This window comes from Conger conger, chromosome 1 (assembly GCF_963514075.1).
Source record: "Conger conger chromosome 1, fConCon1.1, whole genome shotgun sequence".
NCBI lineage: Eukaryota > Metazoa > Chordata > Actinopteri > Anguilliformes > Congridae > Conger > Conger conger.
The window spans coordinates 32,451,058-32,471,462 of NC_083760.1; the positions used below are offsets into that span (position 1 = coordinate 32,451,058).

At 40.8% G+C, this 20,405-nt stretch overlaps 1 protein-coding gene across 1 annotated transcript in view; it reads left to right on the forward strand.

Moving 5' to 3' along the window:
• Window positions 1-16,827, forward strand: part of fyna (FYN proto-oncogene, Src family tyrosine kinase a) — a 34,469-nt gene extending 17,642 nt beyond the window's left edge. The window contains exons 2-12 of the mRNA XM_061230853.1: window positions 2,326-2,581; window positions 4,119-4,215; window positions 5,829-5,927; window positions 6,598-6,701; window positions 8,060-8,209; window positions 8,537-8,701; window positions 11,040-11,219; window positions 12,169-12,245; window positions 12,459-12,612; window positions 14,576-14,707; window positions 16,115-16,827. Of these exons, the coding sequence (XP_061086837.1) occupies window positions 2,335-2,581; window positions 4,119-4,215; window positions 5,829-5,927; window positions 6,598-6,701; window positions 8,060-8,209; window positions 8,537-8,701; window positions 11,040-11,219; window positions 12,169-12,245; window positions 12,459-12,612; window positions 14,576-14,707; window positions 16,115-16,323 (1,614 nt within the window). The 5' untranslated portion in view covers window positions 2,326-2,334 and the 3' untranslated portion in view covers window positions 16,324-16,827. The remainder of the gene's footprint in view (window positions 1-2,325; window positions 2,582-4,118; window positions 4,216-5,828; window positions 5,928-6,597; window positions 6,702-8,059; window positions 8,210-8,536; window positions 8,702-11,039; window positions 11,220-12,168; window positions 12,246-12,458; window positions 12,613-14,575; window positions 14,708-16,114) is intronic.
• Window positions 16,828-20,405: the final 3,578 nt, after the last annotated feature.

Below are 20,405 nucleotides of genomic sequence, written 5' to 3' on the forward strand. Positions count from 1 at the left end.
AAGTGTTATTTTCTGATCGACTCCTGTTTTGTGTTAGACCGCCGTCTCTTGATTTAGCCTTCTGCTCTGATTTGACCCGTTGTGTTTGAACTCTGTTTGGCTATTCGGTTTTTGATTTTGGATTCTCCTTTTGTTTGGACTGCCTGTGTGTTATCGACCCTTTGCTTGTGACATCGACCACGTATTGGATTATCCTTGCTGAACCCGTTTTCTTGTGTACCGACCCTTTGCCTGGCTCTCGTTTTCAAAATGCCTGATCTCTGTCACTACTGTTTGCTGGATATCGACCACTGCCTGTCTGATCTGTTATGAAGTCAATAAAGACTTTAACGTTAACTTTTGGGTTCAGTGTTCTGATTCCTGACAGGGCAAGGGATCAACCCGGAGATGGCAACTTTTGTTTTGACTTGTTGTGTGGGGAACACTGAAGTTCTACCAGTTCCCCTCAAGTTCCCCTTCTGTTTAATAAGATTGGGAAGATCCCTTGTAGTTTTTTTTTTTTTTTTTTTTTTTTTAATCATTGTATCCAGTTCGGTTCAGTGGGTAGCACTGCCGCCTCACAGCAAGGAGGTCCTGGGTTCGAATCCCCATCGGCCGGGGCCTCTCTGTGTGGAGTTTGCATGTTCTCCCCGTGTCTGCGTGGGTTTCCTCCGGGTACTCCGGTTTCCTCCCACAGTCCAAAGACATGCACGTTAGGCTGATTGGAGAGTCTAAATTGCCCGTAGGTATGAGTGTGTGAGTGAATTGTGTGTGTGCCCTGCGATAGACTGGCGACCTGTCCAGGGTGTATTCCTGCCTTTCGCCCAATGTATGCTGGGATAGGCTCCAGCCCCCCTGCGACCCTAATCAGGATAAGCGGGTTCAGATAATGGATGGATAGATGGATGTATCCACTTCACTTTCAATGGATTCGCACAATTGATGTGATGCAACCAGACCAATTAAAGTGGAAAGTTTTTCTGTTCACACATGCCTGATTTCAATGCGTACTTTTAACCATTGCATTTTTTCCTTACTGAGTGTCTCTGACGGGAAGATAGGGGAGGTGGTCAGTCATAAGATTCAGGGCTTATCCTGGTGGTGCGGGAAGCCATTGTCTAAGGCCTACAAGGTCATTTTGAGTCAGGCTGTTGATAATCAGAGAAAGGGGCTTTCCTATTTTCATGAATTTGTTCCTATAGTGAATGATGAATTAAGTGGGTGGAGGTGGTTATTCGGGGTGAAATTCCTTCCCCTCTGCATGCGCCTTCGATGACTGTTTCCTACTCTCTCTGAAATAGTTGACAAACTCCTTCCGGTGCCAAGAAGTGCACAAAAGAAAAAGGCATGTTTCCAAGTGCCAGAAAACTGTCTCCTATATCACCCTTCAACTCCCAGTTCAAAATCAAAGTCAAAATCCTCCTTCATTCTGTCTGTCAGTGTTGCTTGCATCATATATTTTGAGCAGATACTTAAACCTTGGCTAGGATGTTTTGCAAAATTGGGAAATTAGGGTTATGTGCAATCTGCTCTTTGTCCTGTGAAATTTCTTCATTGTCATTTCTGTTATGAACAATAATTTCTGTGACCTATGCTAACAGTCGCAGTACATCATGCTGAAAGAAAAGGAATGGCCGGTTGCTCTCTACACAGGACGTACGAATATTGAGCTTGGAATTTGCCTTTTGCCCTATTCAAAAACTAAAATAGTTTAAAATACAAAACTTGGTATCAGCTCGATGTTAAATTTATGCCGCTGTGAAGTAAAATCTGAACCTCTTTCGACCGGCCAAACTCAAAAGTGAAGACTTTGTTGTCTGCAGTTCTCTTTATAATGAATAATAATAAAGTAAGTTGAAATATTTTGCTAAACTACTAAAATTTGTTTAATTTCTGTCCTCTTCCATGAACATGGAACAGTTGGCATGTGTGCTGTAATGTAAAGGAGGGCAGTTTTGGCATCAGTATCAGCCAGTATGACCGGACAAATATCAGTGAATGATATCGGCCCTAGACTTTTCATATCACACATCCCTAGTAGTTTAAAAATACATGGATAGGGGCTAAATCCAACTTTTGACACCAAATGTAAAAAAGGCTAGAATTCATTTTAAAAGCACAAGTGAACATAGTGGCTAGCCTTCCCATCCCCTTTTCCCAGCTGACAGACTTATATAGGCTTAGCCAAACAGTTTCAACTGAGTTTAAATTTAAACAATGAATTATAATTCAACCAATTAACTAACCAATACTGGTGGTGGGTGACGGGCCAGTCTTTCACAGATCATCATTTCTCCCTCTCTCCCCTCTGTCTCACAGCATGTATTTTCTCTCCTCTCTCTACAGAGATAGATAATGGGCTGTGTACAATGTAAGGACAAAGAGGTAGCGAAACTTACAGACGACAGAGACGCCGGCATCGCCCAGAACTCAGGGTACCGCTATGGGGCTGACCCGACCCCGCAGCACTACCCCAGCTTCGGGGTCACCGCCATCCCCAATTTCAACAACTTCCACGCGCCTGTCAGCCAGGGGGTGGCCGTCTTCGGCGGGGTGAACTCGTCCTCCCGCTCTGGGACGCTGCGGTCCCGCGGTGGAACGGGTAAGGGTCACGACCGTACACCATTCCCAAATTGGCTCACCCCCCACCCCCCCCTCTTTCCCCATTAGTTTGTGAGACGGGAGGCCCATGTCTGCCAGTGGGCGGGGGGCAGGGGGGTTGGTGCTTTTGTTAGGAAGAGAGGGCACCAGGTCCAGGAAATCCTCTCTGCTTTATTGAGGAGCTGAAAGGAAATCGCTGATCACACCACACTTCCGTGATAACCAGTTGAGATCTGTGTTTGTTCAGATACTAAAAGGTATTGAGGGCTGCTTTCTAAAAAATAATAACAATAATAATAAATTTAGCTGCTATTCAGCAATTCCTGGGGTCCAAACAGGCAATGCGGTCTGGAATTAAACAGTGCAAAAATTAATGCCGACTGTATTGTATGCTAACTTTCCTATATTGAAATATGATTGGATGTAATTCTTGCAGTGTACAGTAATTGAATTAAGTGATCTTGTTCCAAATGCATATTAATCTTATGCTTCATGAGACAAAAGTTTTTAAGAATTATCTTCAACTGGAACAATGACTAACAATGCTAAATTACCAATTCTTTTATATCAGCCATGTATTAAGTTTTGTCTTGTTCAGAACGATGTGGGCTTTAATTCAGTTTCAACGCCACAACTGGAATTAAGTACAGTGATCTTAATGGACACACCCGGCTGAGTCAATTTGATTGCCTCACCATTCAGCCATTTTTTATGCATCAACTATTGCTTAACAATTTAATTAGACACTAGATGATTCATACCCATTCATCATTTCATGAGATTAATATTTTTTAATAGAAAATGCTAAATAGCCGAAAATCAAATCAGGTGCATTTAATTGGCTCAATAATATTTTTTTGTTATGAACAGGAGCACCTTATAGTCTTGGTTTGTAGCCTCCAGGAGAAAAGATAAAAAAGTTATGCTTTTTTTAAGTTGGAACTTGCTCAATAGTGCTACCACTAGGACAATTCTTTCCATGTTCTGATATCTAATTCCAAGTTTTCATCAGACCGTTTCACATTTGGCTAAAATAAAAAACAACAAAAACTTTAGGGTTCCAGCAGCTGCATGGACCTCTAATAATGATAATTTATGAGAAAGAAGTGATGGGAAAAATAACTATCACAAAATATTTAATAGAATGTCAAAAAGAAAATGCATGAACCCAAGGGAATGAGTGGAAGACCACAGAAACATAATGCGCATATTCTCTTCACATAATAGGTATTTTGTTGGAATTCTTAATACAGATTTATTTTATAGCTAATTGCTTAAAGAGCATACTTTGGCTACATGATCAGCACTAGAACCTTCCATTCCAAGCAGTCAGATGCACAAAGCTCAACAGCTTTTCAATGAATAGAATATTTGTGGTTATTGTTCTGTAAACGCTGCTGTATGTTCAAGCAAATGCCTGTCCTGGGGGTTATAACCCTATAACGTCATAGTGGGTGTCCATGAAAGGTGAGCTTTCTTTGGCCTTCTGTTGTGAGCCTTTTGAGTGCTGACTCACACCCCTGGTTTGTTTCATACAGGCGTGACGCTCTTTGTAGCGCTGTACGATTATGAGGCCCGGACAGAGGATGACCTCAGCTTCAGGAAAGGGGAGAAGTTTCAGATTCTCAACAGCACGTAAGTGTGAAACTAAGCGGATTACAAAAGGTTTTTGTATTTTCCATTGTATTTTGTCCTAGTTTTAAAATTTAATATCATCTGTATGGCTTTTGTGTGATTAATGTACATTTTGACACCTTTAAAGATCACAAATCCAGAACTACCAACACTTCACAGTGTTTTATAGTTCCAGGGTGTGGACAGGCCCCAAAATCAGCTATCAAATCTTGACGTACCAGTGCTGACTGTGGCCAGCATCTCCACAGTGTGGCTCATAATGACCATAGAGTCACCCAGGGAAGATGCTTCATATGCTGGGATTGTCCATGTATTGCTGCGCACCACTGACCACCTCTGCTCAGTTGGGCACTCACTGTCTTTTGGCCACCTGTGCATGAAGTGTATTCCTCTGGCAGCAGTGACTGCAGAGTGAGGTAGGCTAACTTCAGTGTGATACGCCTGTGCGTAGTGCCATGGCAGAGAACGTGAGACAGGCCAATAGATACAATTTGACAGTGTGAAATTTTAAAAATCAAGGTATGAAATTGGTAAAGAAAGAATAACAGAAAACTATTCTGCAGAGGGTAAGTACAAGCTGTTCCTGGCGTCCAATGGCCTTCAACATCTGTTCCTGCTGTGACACGGGTTAAGATGAGTGTGCCCTCTAGTGGATACATGCAATGCTGCAGGCCATCTGTGCTCTCATTTCCCTGTTCTCCATCCTGCCTACAGTATGTTATGATTTTTGCACTAAGCACATAGGCACATATTCCATCTAACAGTAGTATGTTTGACCTTAAAGTTGGACTGCAATTCTGAGCTTTTTTTGTTCCATAATTAATATGCATGTTTTTAATTAATATGTGATAATAATTTTAAACTTTTGAATTATCACTTGTTTAATTTGATTCAGGTTTGATTCAGTAAATTCAGTAGATGTTAGTAAATGAAAATGTTATTCAATTCAATTTGTGAATACCTATAATGTGTATGAGAATTGATATTGAATCCCTACCAAGAAACTGATTTGAACAGGGTTATGAATTGACAATGCAAAATTGAGATATTAATCTATTTGGTCCTCCATTTTGTACCAATGGTTGGCATTTAAATAGCGCCTTTATCCAAAGCGCTGTACAATTGATGCTTCTCATTCACCCATTCATACACACACTCACACACCGACGGCGATTGGCTGCCATGCAAGGCGCCGACCAGCTCGTGAGGAGCATTTGGGGGTTAGGTGTCTTGCTCAGGGACACTTCGACACAGCCCGGGCGGGGGATCGAACCGGCAACCCTCCGACTGCCAGACGACTGCTCTTACTGCCTGAGCCATGTCGCCCCAAATTTGAATAAGTGACTGAGGCCCCCACCGCGTGCTTGGGTTGGGTTTCCTGGGACGGCACTCAAGTGTCATGTGTAGAATATAATGCTATATTATAATGGTGTTGCAACTGCAGGATGAAGTTACTTTTTGTGTTCCATAATTTACTGCCCATAAGTACATCTCATTATATATGAAGACAAAGATGGAGTGCTTTGGAGTGCTCTCATACTGTCACTCTGTCTAAAAACTTTTTGCATTTCAAGCATCTCTCTCTCTCTCTCTCTCTCTCTCTCTCTCTCCAGTGAAGGGGATTGGTGGGAGGCTCGCTCTCTCACTACAGGTGGTACTGGCTACATTCCCAGTAACTATGTGGCTCCAGTCGACTCGATACAGGCTGAGGAGTGAGTACATTTTCTAACCATACCTGAGTCTACCACTCAGACAAACACAAGCATGCTCATTACATGTCTCAGACTACTTCTGATTAACCCTTGACCAGAACACTTAATCTACCATATTCTGTAAACCTCTGTACTCTACAATATGAGTTTTGTGATGAACAAAATCACACGAGGCTAAAGTGCACATTGTAGGTTTTTAGTAAATGGCTTTTTTATACATTTTGGTTTCACCATGGAGAAATTACAACAGTGTTTATACGTAGTCCCCATTTCAAGGCACCATAATGTTTGGGACACAGTAATATTATATGAATGAAAGTAGCTGCAATCAAGTTTTCATAAGAAAAGGGGTCTATTGCTTAGTATACTTTATTTCATGCAATAAAAAAATGCTCTGTAACATTACAAATGTTCTCTTTTCAATTGACACACTAATGCATAAAAAATATCTAAGATCATTTATATTAAACAATCTAGGGTGCCTAAGACTTTTGCACAGTACTGTGGATGTGCATTACATTAAAATGTTCTTGAAAAGCAGTACTTGGTCCACACCAGATGCTTCCCAGTTCGATGCTGCCTTTGTCTAGGTTCCCTCCGTGCCAGTGCACGCTGGGAAGAGGTTTTTACTCACTTTGAGGGCCCTGAACCTTAGTTCCTGCCTTCGCAGCTGGTACTTTGGAAAACTGGGCCGGAAGGACGCGGAGAGACAGCTGCTCTCCAGTGGAAACCCGCGGGGTACCTTTCTTATCCGGGAAAGTGAAACCACCAAAGGTAACAACCCCTGAAATGACCCATGAAACTGAAAAATGGTAGAACTATCCAGAAAACTTTTGTTTTTGTAGGTACATTTTTATTTGAGGGCAATCATCACATATTGAAGAACTGTTACATATTAAACCCAAACCACCCCCCACTCCTCCCCACTTCCATGGGATACGAAAATAACTGAAAAGTATACATATCTAAAAGTATTTGCAACCGATGCGTTAAAGAGAGACTATGAGGCGGGAGCCAGCGTTGTACAATCATTTTCTTCGCTGCTGTCATACCAGCCAACCACAACTTGTGTCCCCTCTCTAACATTGTTAGATTAAAATGAACACCAAAGAGAAGGAGGACAGGACCAAGATTAATCTGTTTACCAACAAGAAAATAAATCTTGTCATGATTGTTTTGGAATATCATAGCGCAAAATTAAGTCCTGCCCCACTGAAACTATTTGTGCCCATGAATCCTGGATGAATGGCCTGCCACCTGTTAAAAGATTTTGATTATGCCAGAGAGGTGATTGAGTATAATACTTGCCACTTAATCCCAGAAATTTTCAACAGCTTCAAATGATTGTCAAGCATATGTTATTATTGAACCATAGCGTGAGCCACTTTGGAAGTTAGGCCAGAAAACAACATTTTTTGTATTCTGATTGGTGATATAATTTCTTGCTATCTCTCTTGGGAGATTGTAGATCTGGGTTCAGCCAGTGAAGTAGTGCATGCATCATAAAAGATAAACTTTTTTCTTTTATGAAGTGAGCCTTGGAGCGTACCCACTTCAGCAGATATATTGATAACATTTTTATCATTTTTATTATAACATCTCCTCCCAAATTCCTTCAAGGATGGCTCAATTTTCTGCGATATATTCTTTGATAGGACTTAATGCTGCCCCCAAGGCTTCGTTAATATGTAGGAACCATTCTACGCATGATTCTGGGCGTTGATAGCTCACGCTATCACATTGGTGTAGTCGTTGCTATCAGATTTTAAAAGTTTGCCAATGTCAAAGTTTTATTGAGGATTTTATTTTATTTCCTGGATGCTATGAACATTTTCCTGGATGGGGATTGAAAATCACGTCTTTACACCCATACACACGCATTCTTTTTGCCATTAATTTCTATCAGAGTCAATTTAACAATGAACATTTTACTGCAAAAATACAGGTATGCATTAACGTGCTGCTTTTATCCAGGTGTGTGCAGTTCATTTTCAATACTATTTCAGGTAGTATTGAAATGCTATACCATTTTTAATGTATTAAGAGGTGGGGGTTTCTCTCAAATAGGGTGGTCATTTTAAGGGGGCATTGAAATCACACCAACAAAATGATATCCTTTCTAATTCACTCAGGGGCCTTCTCCTTGTCCATACGAGACTGGGATGACATTAAAGGAGACCACGTGAAGCATTACAAAATTCGCAAGCTAGACAGTGGTGGCTATTACATCACCACCAGAGCCCAGTTTGAGACACTTCAACAGCTGGTCCAGCATTACTCAGGTAAAGTTGGGAAAAAAAAGGATTCCACTAATACTTATAGATATAAGCTGTATTAAATTGTTATTAATCATAATATGATTATGTACAGTATATGTATGTGTATGTCATTGTTTATTCTCCTTTTTTGTGAGTACTGTGTCTAATGTATAATGTTTTACTCGGGGGAATTGTCATTTATATGTTCCTATCAAAATGTCCGTTTTTGTCTTTTTCACTCTCTCAATCTTCTTTTTGTTTTCTGTCTCTTTCCCTATGCATTTCCTCTTCTCTCTCCTATTCCTTCTCCCCTGTCCCCTCTGTTCCCCTTTCTCCATCGCCCTCTCACAGAGAGGGCCGCGGGGCTTTGCTGCCGCCTGGTGGTGCCCTGTCACAAAGGCATGCCCCGTCTGGCCGACCTTTCCGTCAAAACCAAAGACGTGTGGGAGATCCCGCGGGAGTCGCTGCAGCTCATCAAACGCCTCGGGAACGGCCAGTTTGGGGAGGTCTGGATAGGTAAGCTTCACCTCGCTACATTAAAGGAGGGCTGGCCGTAGAGCTGGGTCATGAGTTACACGTGATTGTATATGTACAGTATGTACGAAAGATAATTAACTAAATTACTGATGTACAGCACACTTTATATTGGTATTCACACATGCAGTTACACCGGGAGGTACAGAACTGTGCAAACGTTTTAGGCACATTTAAGTAAATTCTGGAAATTGAAGATGCTTTCAAAAATGATGAAGTGAAACTATTCAGGCATATCATTGCCTATTAGTTTAGATGGTTTAGAGTACAGAAAGCCTCTTAAGTGAAAATGATATTATTTCACGTAAACTCACCGTGTTGTCCAAAAACCAAGTTAGCTCATCGTGTTCCAGATCAGCTTTTGTTTTTGTGTGTTGTAAAGTATAATTCCTTCCATTTTCATAAGAACTCCATTTCAGCATACAATGAGATGGTAATCGTGCTCCACTGTGACATTGTGGTGGGGAAGCTGTTGCTAACGAAAGACTATGAACTGGGCAGACTTTTATGGCGGTGTTTGGACCAGCTAACACAGTCTTCCGAACACAGGGACATTGTACAGTTATTTGTCGTTTACCATAATCATGAAACACATTCCCAAGGAGAAACACTACCATTGAACGCACGTTAACTTCTGGTGGAAGCGGCCGCTTCCCCGCGTTCTTTACATTATGTGATTATAGTAATAGCATTTTTTGGAGGTAAACCAGGAAGTTGCCTTCACATGTGGAGGGTGAGCTAGAGCTAAAACGTATGAAATTGGATTGGAATACCAACCAGAAATGTAAGGTAATAGTGGAGTAATAATAGCTAATGACTTCGCAATTATCCCATCCCAATTTGTAACTATTAACTTTTGGAGTGTTGGCAGTGATGTGTCTGTGAGAGAAGGGTGTTTTGGGTAATTTTGCCCTTTTTACAGGTCACATCCACACAGTCTCCTTGGCTTTTATTTCTCCTTCATTTTCACTGAATGCTGACATATGACTGATCATTTAAGTTGATCATTCTCCCGACAGAAACCACCATCCCAGAAGAAAATTGTGAAGAAGCTGAACTTACATTTTATACATCTTACATCTCACATCTGACATTCTTGAATTGTAGAGTTGACTTGAGTGCCATGGCCTCAATATGTGGGTGTTAGTGAACCCTTTCCACTTTGCCCCCCCGAGGGAAATTTCTGCCTACTTTGTAAGTGTCAATATCTGAAGAACTGTTTACTGAACACACATGATTGAATACTTAAATTAAAGAAGAGGCTTGTATCATTCAGAAATTTGAGACAGAATACATTTATGTTAGAGCATGTACATACAGTGTACACAAAAGATTAAAAAAAAAAAAATGTTTTTATGGTTTAGCACGGAATATCTCAATTTCTTAGTCAAGGACCAAGTCTACTTTATATTTGTGCACAAACTTGATGTCAACTTACGTACAAACTATCGTGAGCTGAGAATTATGAGGTTCTATCTGCGTTCTGAGAGTTTTGAGATATTGAGCTTCCAAGATTCCAAAGTGAATGGGCAGATCCAACATTCTTTATCTTCTACTATCAACCCATCCAAACGATAAAGATCTCTGGACACACAAATTATTGCCATTGAGCAAGCATTAAATTTACTTTGTGTATCGTGATTATTTTGCACATGAATGTTTGAACAAGGAGTGTCTCATGGATTTGCATGCTGAGAACCCAGGGATATAATCCGCAATCATTCCTCTGGCAGATTCAGAAAAAGGCATTTACCGCATCTTGACATTTGACTAATCCTGAACTGGAACCGCGCTGTCTAATTCTGGCTCATTCTACTCCTTAGTATAAGGAGTATAAGGCCTTGCCAAGTCAAAGTGCAATTTGTCAGGTAATGAAGTTTAAATTAGTCCCTGTACCTTTTATTCAGCCAGCTGCTTGTGAAGTAAGAGCTTCATAAGAGATTCATAAAATAATTTAGCCCATATTATAAGATGAAACCCTGAAAATGTATTCAGTTGAAGGTACAACACACACAAATCATAGCACCTTGTATACATGCTTTATACCTCTGGCCTGACACTTTGGTGTACATCATTCTGGGAAGAAACTCTTTAAACTGTTAAGAAAACTGTAGCCAAAATGAGTGCCAGAATGTCATCCATTAGTGAATGTTTTACAATGTGTGATTCATTTAATTTAAAGTTTACGAAGTTTGCATGAATTTAAATGAAGCTACCTGAGTTTACAAAAAACTGGGGAAATCCTGGTAGAGCTGTAGGTGCCAGAAGTGTCTGGACATGGCCGGAGCCACTGACTCTAGATCCTGTTTGCCCTTGGCAGGGACGTGGAATGGGACCACCAAGGTGGCGGTGAAGACGCTGAAGCCGGGCACCATGTCACCCGAGTCATTCTTAGAGGAGGCCCAGATCATGAAGAAGCTCCGACACGACAAGCTGGTGCAGCTGTACGCTGTGGTGTCTGAGGAGCCCATCTACATCGTCACCGAGTACATGAGCAAAGGTACATCAAATCGCCTTACAGTCATCTGGCAGACGCTCTTACCCAGAGCCGTTTGTGGCTTTTTGGCTTGGAAAACATACTCATTTGTACCCAAAGAAAACATAACTGTTCTTGCAGGGTACATTTCAGAAATTTGAAGGACAAATATGTACCTCAACTATCTCAAGAGAATTCCTGAATAAAGGTTCATTATAAAACAAAGCCACCATATCATAAAGTGCAAATCAAGTCCAGAGAAGGAAGTATGTGGAGTTTTATGCCATTAGGTTGTGTACTTGTAAGAAAAATATGTACTTGTAAAAAAGTACAAGAATTTCTTACATAAACACTTTTTTTTAACAATGTGAGTGTATAGGGTATATCCTCCACCGCAGCATTTAACCTCGTTAGCACTGGTCACAGAATGATTAAGGGACATGCAAAGATGAATGGACATGCAAATGACTTGATGACTTGTTTTCCTGTGCGTTGTTCACATTTTATTATCAGCAGTAGCATTGGCACTATTATAACAACAAAAACAAATGAGCACAGATAGCCTATTAAAAAACTATAAGCCTACTCACCAGAGCGGGATGAATGATATCTCGCTCACTAGCTGTTTAGTACAATGCAAAGTATTTTCTTACAATGTTAATTAAATTTGGCCTTACTCCATTTAATAAATATGAATTGCGATTTGATTAGTGAATCTAGCACTCTCCCCCTCAAATCCAAATTAACTCCAAATTCCAATAGAATTTCATTCACAGCCATCAGCAGTGAGAGCCGACTGGTGAGATAGCAGCACATCGTTGGTGCAATCTTTGATATTTAACAATAGAGAGAACAACTGCTTTCCTGTACATTGTTCACATGTTCTTATCTAGCATTGAGCATCTCCTGATGCACCTGATTTTGCAGAATGTCCGCAATAGGCCTTAACATTTAGTACCTGCTCCTTTCACAGGAAGTTTGCTGGATTTCCTAAAGGACGGTGAAGGACGGACACTGAAGCTCCCGAACCTGGTCGACATGGCTGCACAGGTGGGTTGTGTAATAGTCTCTGCTCTGGGTCCTCTGTTTTTGTGCAACCTTCAAATTTGATGTCCCCTTTTTGAGTTACCCATTGATTTTCATAGTTTGAGCTTCTCTTTTTAAGGGCCCCAATGAGCACCTTTCAGTTTTCAGGTCGCCACTTTTGTCTATATTTTCAATCTACTTGCATCTTTGGCTGTCTGAGCTCCCTTATGCTTTCAGGTGGCTGCAGGCATGGCATACATCGAGAGAATGAACTACATCCACAGGGACCTCCGATCCGCCAACATTCTAGTGGGAGACAGCCTTGTGTGTAAGATTGCTGATTTTGGCCTGGCCAGGCTGATCGAGGACAACGAGTATACGGCCCGACAAGGTAAGTGGCGAGTCGCCTCTCAGACAGAGGATATCTTTGCCACTCGACTATTTCAACTGCCAACCAGCCCTCCCCACTCATTTCACCCATCTTGTTGAAAAGTGACTCCAAAACTGTGGATTGAAACCTCACAATATGCAGTATCTAATTGCAGTTCTACTTCATTCCATCTTAAGCACTTTGGATTCTCTCCATCTGGTGCATGAACAGGTTGAATCCTTATAACACAGACACAGATGTCATAAGTATCCACTTCATCCACCCAGCTGTTCCTAATATATATTCTTATATATGAAAAATGAAAATGGTTTTATCTTTCAAGGTTATAGCACCAATCTCTCCCTGTGTTGGGCTTTATCTTGAAATGTAATGAGCACACTACACACACTTTTGATTTCAGCATTGTTGTGAGCAAACAACAAACCAAACCAAAGGACTGTCAGACCATTATAAGAGGTTTTAACTTGGAGAAACATAAGCCAACATTGTGAACTCAAATACAATTTCAATGTATGTAAATGTCTTCAACAATATCCTTATAATAGTTATGAAAAAACTTGGGACAAGTTTATAACTGGAGGGGTAATGGCGATAGTTATTTACAGTTGCCGTGTGTCACGTGGTAAAAACTAGCTAGCAAAGCGCATAGCTTGCCAAATCCCATACAACACATCTGATAAGAAAGTCTGGAAGGGAGGTTTGGTTTGGCATGGCTCACATAGTAAAGTTATTTGTAGTAGGCTAGCTTATGCTATTGATTTACATATTTTCCAACTCGATCAGCGGGTTAGGAGCAGTAGCCACCTAGCTAAGTAGCCTACTGATATAGTATAGGCAAAAACTGCACAACCACACTAGTTGGCTATAATATATTACAGTAATGGACACTCATTGTGTTTGTTGTCAGCCGTTCTGTTCGGTTGAGACAGAGACTGCATTTATAAGGCATTTTAACACACTTCTTTGTCCCATCCTCACGACCGAGTCACTAACTGACCTTAGTTTCACTGCCAAAACTAGCAAGCAGTTACGTTACTGTACATAGACAGAAAAGATCTTTGCCTATCAGAAAAGGTGACAACACTAGGCTTATTGCCAAAAAGAAGTACCACAAATAATTAAATTAGTAATGTTTACAATGACATTTTCATACAGATTAGACATGCTCAGAGGCTAAAAAGTATAAAACGTGAGTACCCATGAAGCTGATACGTTTGTTGAATTGACCGTTTATAAAACGCTCATGCCATTTGTGAATTGTGTATCACATAAATTGTATTTCTTGCTCCATAAGCATAAGGCTGTGGAGAATCTGTGCAGGATCATTATTTATTGACAGTGCCAGCTGCTCGCAATGTAAATTTACTGATTGTAAATTATGGGAAATCTAAGGTGGCTCAGATTTAGATAATCATGTAGGTGGCAGAACACAGCTCTGGATCACTTTGGCCCAATTTAACCACTGGATATACCACACACAGCATGACCACACACACATGCACACAGGCACGGACACTAGACTTACTAGCAGGATGCTAAATCTGTGGACCCGTGCACACATTATACAAAATACAAACTATAAACACCACCCGCCAAAAGGGCACTAGTCGAGAGAGAGGGCAACAGGGCAGGAGGGCAGGGGCTAAAGCCTTGCTTGTGGTCTGTCTGTGCATGTGCTTGATTGTTTGGATGGATCTGGACATTCCATTACATTATTGGCATTTGGCAGACGTTCTTATCCAGAGCGACATACAGTTGATTAGACTAAGCAGGAGACAATCCTCCCCTGGAGCAATGCAGGGTTAAGGGCCTTGCTCAAGGGCCCAACGGCTGTGCAGATCTTATTGTGGCTACACTGGGATTAGAACCACTGACCTTGCGTGTCCCAGTCATTTACCTTAACCACTACACTACAGGCATTCCCCTTTCAAACTCTGACCCTTTCCTCTGGAACTGGTTTTAGGTGCAAAGTTCCCCATCAAGTGGACTGCGCCTGAAGCTGCCCTGTATGGGAAGTTCACCATCAAATCAGACGTGTGGTCATTCGGGATCCTGCTGACAGAGTTGGTGACCAAAGGGAGGGTACCCTATCCAGGTGAGAGACATGGTCAGGGCTGTGGGACTCAAGCCAGGGAGGACATTTTAATGATTTAGATGTTGTTTTGTACAGTGATTTAAGTGGTTATCTGTTTGCTTGATGATAATGTTGCCCAAAAATCTATCTCAATTCTGGTGCAATTCCTGGTTCTATACCTTGGGTATTATGCCTACCGATTTTTGTAGTTTCCTTTGAGTCAGCTGCTAATGAAGGCCATGAATAGTGGTGGGCCGACATGGGTTTTCAATGGCCAATAACGATACCAACATTTTAGAGTTGGGAGGCTGATGGCTGATATAATTTTTTCAAATTATATTATATTGCACTTGGCCTTCCCTGGTGTTGGCTCAGTAAAATACTATAATAGGCCACTAGATTTCTTCAAGCTATCTGTAATGAATAAAATAGAAAGAATAAAATGGTTATACAATATTTGATAAAATACAATATTTCATCATGTGTAGTTCCATTATTCTATCAACATTGCAGTATAATATGCATTTGGCCATCAATGGTTTTAGAGTAGATAGGCTGTCATTTAGAGTGAGAAAAACATGTTAACATTTAGAATGGTTGCATGATAGAAGCTAGCTTTGCAGTAGCTATCATACAGCTTGTAGTCCTAAAACTCAGTTAGAGTAGCATTTTTGCGCCATGGCTCCATGACTGAGATTCCCCTCCTGGGAACCCCTCCAATTGCATTCATGGACTGCTTAGCTGTGTTTTTTTTAATAATAATTTAATTTCAGTGACAGTATGACCTTCCTTTTTCCCCACCCCTTTTGCAGATCCCTTAATTCCACTGTTGACACTGCTAAAAATGATATTCCTTTTTTATTGATCTCAGAAAGCAGGACTTCAATCTCCAAACTCATAAAGTTTTTTTTTTGTGCTCTTAGATGCCATTTTTATGAATGACATTTCCAGACAAATGGGGCCTTATATGGAATTTTTGGGGCATCAATTACGCTAATTCACAATTATCATGAACGCACGCTCATTTAAGAAGGGGTGGGATTCACAATCTTTCCGTGGTCATTAGGACAGTTTTCTGAAGTTAAAAGTGTTTGTTGATTTCGACTTGGCACATGTGTACAAGCCCATCATACAAAAAAAAGTAAGAGAACGTTAAGAAGACAAAAATGTTCCCGCATGAGGCCCAATGGCTGTAGTTTGACACCTGTATTTCATACAGTTCTAACCCTTTTTTCCACCATTTTCCTCTGTTATTCTTTCGTCTGTGTATGCACGCATGTGTGTATGCGTTTACTCTTACATGTGCGTATTTGGTTGTTTTTGTATGTATGTCCTGGTGGGTGTGTCCATGTTTGTTTGCATGTGCGTGTGTGTGCGCGTGTGCGTGTGTGTGCATGTGCTGCTGTCTGTCCTTTCCCCGTGTCTCAGGGATGAATAATCGAGAGGTGTTGGAGCAGGTGGAGCGGGGATACAGGATGCCCTGTCCTCAGGACTGCCCAAGCTCTCTGCACGAGCTCATGGTGCAGTGCTGGAAAAAGGACCCTGAGGAACGGCCCACCTTTGAGTATCTGCAGGCCTTCCTGGAGGACTACTTCACAGCCACAGAGCCACAGTACCAGCCTGGGGACAACCTCTAAACGCAATGCAGATCCACCTATTACCATAACAGTGTACCGACTACACTCCAGTACAATTTCCCTATGCAGGCCTGTTACCACAGCAAGAAATGTACTGTCCCCACCTTTCTCTCAAATACAAACTGCCCTACATAGGGCTGTCTCCGTGGCAGCGCACAGACTGCCCACCCAATACAAACTGCTCCACACGATTGCCAGCTGGATGTGTCCAGATGCTCAAGGCTCATAAGTCAGACGGCATTTTGGGGTTACTGGTCTTCGTGGGTTGGGGTGTTGGGGAAAGGGTGTACTCAAATTAAATAACGATGATATTGTTATGCCTGTATTTATTGTAAATATGAATTGCTTGTTTACTTCTCCCCTGTTTTACTTGTTTCCTTATGATGTTTTTCCTATTCATGTTATATGAATATTCATTTCCTGAGGACAAATACGGTGACAATGATGATAATGATAACAGTGGTAATCCCTGAAATAATAGGATTAAACCGTTTGACCCCCTAAGGTTTATAATGTTAATTTTGCGTTTGAGTGAACTCAATGGTTTTCACAACAGCAGTGGTTCCCAAACCTCTCCTTAGGGACCCCCAGCCAGATGTGTGATCTCAAGCACACCTCTTAGAACTAATTAGGCTTGATTAGGTATACAGTATCAGGTGTGCTTGAGGTGGAACACATCAAATACCTGGATCCAGCAGGGGGCCCCCCAAGGAGAGGTTTGGGAATGACTGCACCACAGCATTCATTAATTTCTTACTATATTTGCTGTGTGTGTGTGTTTGTTCATTCATTCATTTGTTCATTTGTTCACTGGAGCACTGAACCCATTGTGCATGTAGCTTGTGTTTTAGACAATTTGTGGTGTCCTAGATTTTGATTGACTTGGGGATAAGCACAAGCAAGTTATCTTTACCGTACCTTAAAAGGAGATGCACAGTGCAGACATGGGCTGATTTGACCTGACTAGTGAAGCTGAGAGTGTGAAGTCAAAAAAAGACAAGAAATTTGGAATTAGAGAGAGCCCTGTTTATAATGGAAAAGAGATTCCCCTTCGTTCCAGAATTCAGTTTTAATGTACTTTTTAGTAACCTCTATTCTGGACGTTCTGTTCTTGAGGCTAACCAGTGGTGAACTCGCTGATGTTATGTAAGTGTAGCTATTTTGGCGGTCACTATGCCTACATCTTGGAGAGTGTTCATGATCTGTTTGACAGTTGAAAGGGGGTTTGTCTTCAGAATTGAAAGTATTCTTTGGTCATCCACTATAATGGTCTTCCTTTTATGCTCAAGCTGAGCTTATCAGTGCATTCTTGTTTCCAGACAACATGCCAAACAGTGAATTTTGACACTCCCAAAGTTTTGGCTATGTCTCTGCTTGATTTATATAGATTTGTGCTGAAAACAGCAACATACTCCAGTTGTAAATGGCTAGAATCCTCACTCATTCTTTTGCAAGTTTTCATGTACATTTTTGTTGTACAGTGCTTTTCTTAATGCGACAACTTTGTATAAAAAAACTTGCCTTAGATATGGTTGTAAATGCTTTCAAATTAAAGCTGACAGCCTGCACTTTTCCCTTATATGTATTGCTTCATTTTCAAGCCAATATGCTGGAGTACAGGGCCAAAACAATTGTGTCACTGTCCTAATACTTGTGGACTGCTGGGGTTGTGTGTGGTAAACCAGGCTCAGAAATTGGTGTGCAGACACATGCTTTTCTGGGCTCTGAAAGACTAATAGTACAGAAAACAGTATAAAAGCCATATACGTATCTTCTGTGTCTCTTCGCATAACCCATGTCTGGGCCTGTAACTGTAGCAGGTGGAGGCCAGTCAGTTTTTGCTGTTAATCATAATTCAATTTCCCATAGTGCTCTTGTTTTTTTTGGTGAAGTGCCAGGTGAACATTTGATACAGGAAAATTATGCTTGGATTAATTCAACACATTTTTCTCTTAATTCCTTTCAATGCAAACAGATTAATTTGCTTAAGTATGCAGACTGCTGAACAAGTGAAGTTTTATGAAGGAAGTACTGAAGGAGTACTGTTGCTGCTCATTGTTGGTCATTTCCTGCATATACAGTAGGTGTGATTTCAGGACAAATGGTAAGTGTCGTTTGATGCTTTGATGTGCATGAATATCTTTAAATGTCTGTCTGTGTACACTTTATGAGGTACACCTTTCTAGTACTGGGTAGGACCTCCCTTTGCCCGCAAAACAGCCTGAATTCTTCATCGAATGGATGTGAGAAGGTGCTTGAAACAATCCTTAGAGATTCTGGTCCATGTTGACTTAATAGCAGTAAGTAAGTAAAACTTGTAGTCCGATATTAAGGTCAACAACAATTTATTAATATAGCAAAAATAGTCTTAATTACAGTATGAAGCATACTGGGTAAAAGCAAAGCAGTTCAATCACGAAGAAGTGTTGTGTGGGTACAAGCGTTATACCCCACAAAGCAGGTTCCTGTCCCTGATTGGGTGACAGGCAGACAAAATTTTTTTACCAATGCATGTGATGTGGAATGAAACCAAACTCCTGAAATGAAACTCCTGTTTCACACCCATTTACCACCCTGGCTTTCCTACACTCATGATGGTAGCACCAGCAGGATGAATTCAGAAGTCTACAAAAACCAACTTACATGGAAAATCAAACTACTTACTTCATTGTGCAGCAAGACAATTCAAAAGGAATTTGATAGCAAGCCTAGGGCAAGAGTGGCAAGGAAAAACAGGAAGAAACCTGGAGCAGAACCGAGCTAAGAGGGGGACCACATCTGTTTCTGGCCGGCACTTTAGCAGTAGTGTTTTATGTAATATATAAATGAATAAATTAATATAATTTATACAAATAATAATTATGCAGATGAAAAATATAGATGATTATCCGGGAAGGTCCAGTTCTTGGCAGAAGTAGCAGGTTAGCTATTTGCATTAACAAGCTGGTGTACAGGTCTATGTAATAAAGTGCTCAGTGAGTGTATGTTTAACTGGAAGGTATACTGTTTTCTTCCGTTTTTGTACTGTTCAATGGTTCATAACACCCCTCTATTATTAATTTGACCATTTGAGTCATTCAATGCCAAATAAATATTTTACACCCTTTTCCAATTTTCTATTCCATTTGTTCCCACAAAATACTCTCATACTCTTAACATTTGAACTTACACAATAAGGACATATACCCCCCTTAAACAATAACTGACTTTCGACAGCTGTTTTAATTCTGGGTGAGCTAGTGCGTGCTATTTCATTTTGGTTGGCTAAATACATTCAGTGACCACTGTATTAGGTCAACCTGTACACCAGCTTGTTAATGAAAATATTTAATCAGTCAATCATGTGGCAGCAACTAAATGCATAAAAGCATGCAGATGTGGTCAAGAGGTACATATGTTTTTCAGACCAAATGTCAGAATAGGGAATAAATGTGATTTAAGTGACTTTGACCGTGGGATGATTGTTAGTGACAGACAGGGTGGTTTGAATATCTCAGAAATTTCGGATCTCCTGGGATTTTCACGCACAACAGTCTCTAGAGTTTGCAGAGAATGGTGCGAAGAACAAAAAAACACTCAGTTCTGAGGGCAAAAACACATTGTTAATGAGAGAGGTCAGAGGAGAAGGAGCAGACTGGTCGAAGCTGACAGGAAGGTGACAGTAACGCCCTCCCATCCACTATCACCACCAGCCACTACTATCAAGTGTGTATCATGTATCTTAAGCCAAAGATGGGTCATATTGTAAACATTAATTCAATCTTGCACCTGATAAGATAAGATGAACCCATGTTGTCTGAGTGTGCGACTGTTTGTGCTTGCATGTGTGTGTATATTTGTGTATGTGTGTGTGTGTGTGTGTGTGTGTGTATGTGAGAGAGAGAGAGAGAGAGAGAGAGAGAGAGTGAGTGTGTTTTCCAATTGTTGAATGAATTGAATCTCGCCTCACCCATTCATGTCCTATATTTGACAAGCAACACCATAGAAATCTGAATAAAACACCCAAAATGTAATGAGTGGCCTAGAGTGGACAAATCCATGAAGCCTTATTAGATTAAATAAACCACATTTATGAAACAGAA